Source organism: Augochlora pura, chromosome 11, assembly GCF_028453695.1.
Source record: "Augochlora pura isolate Apur16 chromosome 11, APUR_v2.2.1, whole genome shotgun sequence".
Classification (NCBI taxonomy): Eukaryota; Metazoa; Arthropoda; class Insecta; order Hymenoptera; family Halictidae; genus Augochlora; species Augochlora pura.
Window position 1 is genome coordinate 15,900,733 of NC_135782.1, and position 5,146 is coordinate 15,905,878.

Consider the following 5,146-nt stretch of genomic DNA (forward strand, 5'->3'; position numbering starts at 1 on the left):
AGAACCTATGTCTTCACAACTTTTTGCGTGCACCACGTGCGTGCAGAACGCGAGTGATTTTGTCTGATTTTGTTTTCGTAATAAGTGCTTATAAACGTATTTTATAGTCTTCAAAAACCTAGTGGAAGTACCTTAACAAAATGGCTAAGTTTCACTTAAGTAAGTTCCTCAATTAAGTCACTTAAATTTAATCTTTTCGTGTGATTACGAATATATTAGGTTATGTTTTATCCAAAGTATGTGATAGCAGACAGCTTGCTTCCTATTTACATGTATCTTTCGATTAATAAAGTATTCTATTTGTTACAGAGAAGCAGAGCAAGCGTATGCCAGCTCGTAAGAGATATAAGATCGAGAAGAAAGTTCGCGAGCACAACCGGAAGTTGCGAAAGGAGGCCAAGAATCATCCAAAAAGTAATTGTGCTCTATTATAAACAACCTTTTTTCTTTTTAAGTTGGTAATTATTTAATGCTGAGATATTAAAACGAACTTTCGGTTGATTTTTTGCTATTTTACAGAAAAGAAGAAGGTGATAGAAATTCCTAATCAATGTCCCTTCAAAGAAGACATTTTAAAGGATGTGGAGGCTATGAGAAAACAGCATGAGGAAGAGAAACAGAAAAGACGTGAGGATGCACGTGAGAAGAAACGTCAACAGGTCGCCAAAGGAGGTATTCAGGGCTTAGTGTCCAATGTGGAAACTAAACAAGCGGAACATCAAGAGATGGAAGTAGATACTGTAAAAGAAAAGATAGAGGCTGCCGTGGGCGAAAAGAAGAACTCTATGAAAGCTTATTACAAGGAGTTCAAGAAGGTCATAGACGCAGCTGATGTTATTCTGGAAGTTGTCGATGCCAGGGATCCTTTGGGTACCAGGTGTAAAGAGGTAAAATTAAATTCATTGCTTTAGTTAATCAATACTTTACCTAGCAGCAATTGGTCTTCTCAAAATCAGAGAAAAATACTAGAGAATATTTACGGAATATCTATTTAAATAAATAAGCACAAAACACAGTAGAATTAATCAGATCGCGTGTTTTGTATCGCTCGCAGGTTGAGGAAGCGGTGCAATCAGCGAAAGGGAACAAACGATTGGTAGTTGTTCTAAACAAGGCCGATTTAGTACCCAGGGAGAATTTGGATCAATGGCTGAAGTATTTGCGCGGCAGTGTGCCCGCTGTAGCCTTCAAAGCATCCACGCAATCTCAGGCGAGAAGATTGGGCAGAAAGACATTAGGCAAAAAAACGGAGACCATGATACAGAGCGGCTCGTGTTTCGGCGCGGAGCTGCTGTTGTCTTTATTGGCGAATTATTGCAGGAACGTTGGTAACGTGAAGACCAGTATTAGGGTGGGGGTAGTCGGGCTTCCGAACGTTGGAAAGTCCAGCGTGATCAATTCTTTGAAGCGCAGCAGAGCTTGCAACGTGGGAAGCATACCTGGTAAATTCAAAACTATTTTATTATTAATACTGTAATATATCATTTTATAATATAATAATGTCTAATAAATCTATATACGCTAATAAAAGGACAATAATGATTAATAATCGTTCGAATCTCGTGTTTCGGGTTACAGGGGTGACGAAATCTATGCAAGCGGTGCAGTTGGACTCGAAAATAAAATTGTTAGACTCCCCAGGTATAGTGTTCACCAGTCAAGGAAAGAATTCGGACAAGTCTTCGGTCGTTCTGAAGAACGCAGTGATGGTGCAATCGTTGAAGGATCCGCTCACTCCCGCCACCGCGATCTTGAAAAGGGTCTCGACGCCGCAAATCAGAGAGATGTACGATCTGCCAGAATTCTCGACGCCCGACGAATTTTTCGCGCTGAAAGCCATCAGGATGGGCAAGTTCAGAAAGGGCGGAATACCGGACAGCACATCTGCTGCCCGCAGCGTCCTCCAAGATTGGAACACTGGCAAAATTCGGTGAGAACGCAGTCTATAACAATATTAAGATTCATAGTCATGCGTTTGCTTGAACATTTCTCAATTTTTTTATTGTCAAATAAGGTTTGCAGGTATTTAATTCGCTAACTAATTTTTCCTAAGGTATTACACCGTTCCGCCCGAGCAGCCCGTTTGCCACATATCAGCGGAGATCGTCAGTCAAGTCAGTAAGGAATTCGAGATCGAGAATTTTGCGGCGGAAGAGAAGATGATGCTCGACACGTACGAAGAACAGGCCGCTAACGCCTCCAAACTGGATCCGGTGGTGATCGAGAGCACCGGGCCGGTGGTGTCCAGGGTGGAGATCGAGACGCAGAAGCAAGAGGTTAGTTCATCGAATTCCTTGAAACCTGCAGTCTTGATTAAAATAATAACCGTAAATTCTCCGCAGAAAATTAAAATACAAAATAAGCTGAACAAGAAGATGAAAAACGCGCAGAAGCACGCCGAAGCAACGAGGAAGAAGAAAACGGACCCGCTGTTCGAGATCGAAGGCAACCAGAAGTTGAACAAGTTGAGCAAGAAAGCGTTTAAGAAGGAGAAAAAGGATCAAATTAGGCGAGGTGCGTGTTCGTCGGAAAAATATATTTTCTTTAATAACCACAAGTATTATTTATATTTTTTCGCACCTGTTCCGTTACAGAAAAGATAGATCTACAACTGGCAGGTCAATTAAAAGAATTCGATCTATCCGCCCCCGACGACTACGACTTCACCACTGACTTCGTCGAGAAATAGGTAAATAAGTTTCTTCTAGACGCGATCGAATATATTCAAATTACATTTGTATGTATAATGTAAATAAAAAGAATTGTGCAGCGTGGCGCAGGTGATTGTTTTTACACGAAACAATTGTTTACCTTCACTGACATCGATAATCCAAAATTACGCAAGTAATTATTTCAACCGCCCCGGGTGTACCTTGCGCAAGCACAGTAATACCGTTGTACTTGAGAGATAAAACAATTTTTAGAAATACTCAAATCATACAAGCAAATAAATGTCATCAGTCGCCATGATGCGAACATTTCCTGAAATAATCAACCTGCTCCCCTCCCCTCAATCGCGATGACCTCGCGTGTTCTTTAATAACATGCAAAGCACAATGTTCTTACTCCATGCATTTCATTCTTGTGTTTTTCTTTTATTAATCGTCGATTAAGCAACGATACCGTCGACGTCCGGTCGTATGTCCACTTACGTACAGATACTATAGCATGATTCAACGAATTAGATCAGTTTATCTTCAGATAAGACGATGCTAGCGGAGATCCCCTGCGATCGATAGAAGTGGAAACTTTGCCGGAGTGAAATGGTTTTATAAAATAAATAATAAAAAAGTTAACCTATTTCTACAACATAACCAAAAAGTTTATAGTTTTGGAATTTATTTCAGGTATCGGTAAATGAACCCTGTTGGTTTCGACACGAGTATAGAAAAAGATCTCGTGTACATATAAGTAGTTAATCACAAATAAGTGCTAATCGTCGCAGCATGAAAGGAGCGGTAGTGCGAAGGGTTATCCACGGCACGTGCGTGACATCTGTACAGCGGATGCCCCGGAAAGAAAACTGACACCGTGACAGAAAAAATCGCGTGGACCACGTTGCGTATTCGCGATCGCTGATACTAACAAGTGCCATTTGTCCACGGACAGATTGGACTTGACGAATAGACAAGGTGCGGGTGTTTTCGCATGCCCGCCCGCGGTCTCCTTGTTAGCCGGCGTTTCAAAACAAGACCGGCCTCGGCCGGTTCGTGCTTATTTATGCGCTCATTCATCTCTCGGGCATTATGCTCGCCGCCCGGTCGGTAATTGCCGGAGAAGTGCCAAGAGAATTTCTCGATTCGTTGCTTCCTTGAACAACGATTGTTTATATCGCCGGACGTTTTTTTGACAATTACGGAAGATTTCTGAGTTAACCGGGACTAGGGGTAGTGGTGCCAATTACTGTGCCCAGTCTCCCGGAGTTTTTGCTATTAACCCCACGCACTGTAATAACTTCCTTCCATGCAAGATCTATAAAATATGTTATTAACTTCTTCGGAATCGAAGTCAAAATGAATATTTCTAATCAAAGTATAGTCGAGTATTGTAAATAAATTCCTAATAATTCACGGTTTGTTTTCTCGATTCACGCGTGACTCACTCGGGTCGTTAAAATTCGACGTTCCATATTTCGATGCAATATCACCATCAAAGGGCGACGCTCTTACGCTTCGGCAGAGATTCAAAGTGAAACCTTTTAGGCCCAAGAACGCATCAGCAACCATGAAAGTTGCGAGAGATTTTCAAGGAACAGATGACAGCGGTGTTTGAGAGTTCTAGACCGAGATATGTTCGCCACAAAAGGCGGACAGTGTTCGGTTCCCCACAACTATTTGTTGGCGGTGTAGAAGTCCGAAGACGATCTCTTTAACCCTTTGTATTAGGACTCCTTTTATGCTGCGTTGACTAGCACTTATTTGTGATTAATTGTGATTAATTTTCTTTAATAGGGCCAGGTAATTTTTGTTTCTTTTATTGTATCTATTTACTTCTGTTTTTAGATTTTTATAATGGAAGAATTCAATTTGATTTAGATTTAGAATGAATAATTATTAATTACTAATTTTAGAATGAATAATTATTAATTGCTAACTTTAGAATTAATAATATTCATATTTAACCCTTCGCACTCGAAGCCATTTTAACTGTAAAATCTGAAATAATTTTTCTGTCTCATACTATTTCTCTTTAATATGACGAAGTATATTTTGTGTATAGAAAATTGATTCCCGAGAGTCATACCAACAGTTTCACTTTTAATAATTTTGTAAATCTGAACTTTGTTAGTATAAAGATTATTTTGCAACGCCATATGACAATTCTAGTGGTGTCTTAGAGTCACGTTATTATAGTGTAAGGGGTTAATAATAGGACCAGACAATTTCTGTTTTGAATTTGATAAGAGAAGAATTTATCTTTATTTCGAAGAACTTAAGAATGATTATATTTAGTAGATTTAGTATGAAATCTGTACCACGATTTTGACTCGTCATTGTAGTGCAAGGGGTTAATAAGATAGTGCTATCAGGTGCTAGATATTTTACGAAACACTTGCGACTCGGGTTATTTTGAATATCTCGCCACTATATACAGGGTGTTTCAAAATTATTGTAACTCCGGGAAATGGGGGGTAGCTGAGGCTATT

General features: G+C 39.9%; 1 protein-coding gene across 1 annotated transcript; it reads left to right on the forward strand.

Moving 5' to 3' along the window:
• On the forward strand, nt 1-2,969 carry Ns1 (Nucleostemin 1). The gene is made up of 8 exons (XM_078194442.1): nt 1-159; nt 310-414; nt 520-887; nt 1,055-1,442; nt 1,579-1,930; nt 2,054-2,276; nt 2,343-2,514; nt 2,595-2,969. The coding sequence occupies exons 1-8, from the start codon at nt 141-143 to the stop codon at nt 2,687-2,689; spliced, it is 1,722 nt and encodes a 573-aa protein (XP_078050568.1). The 5' UTR covers nt 1-140; the 3' UTR covers nt 2,690-2,969.
• The last annotated feature ends 2,177 nt before the right edge of the window (nt 2,970-5,146 follow it).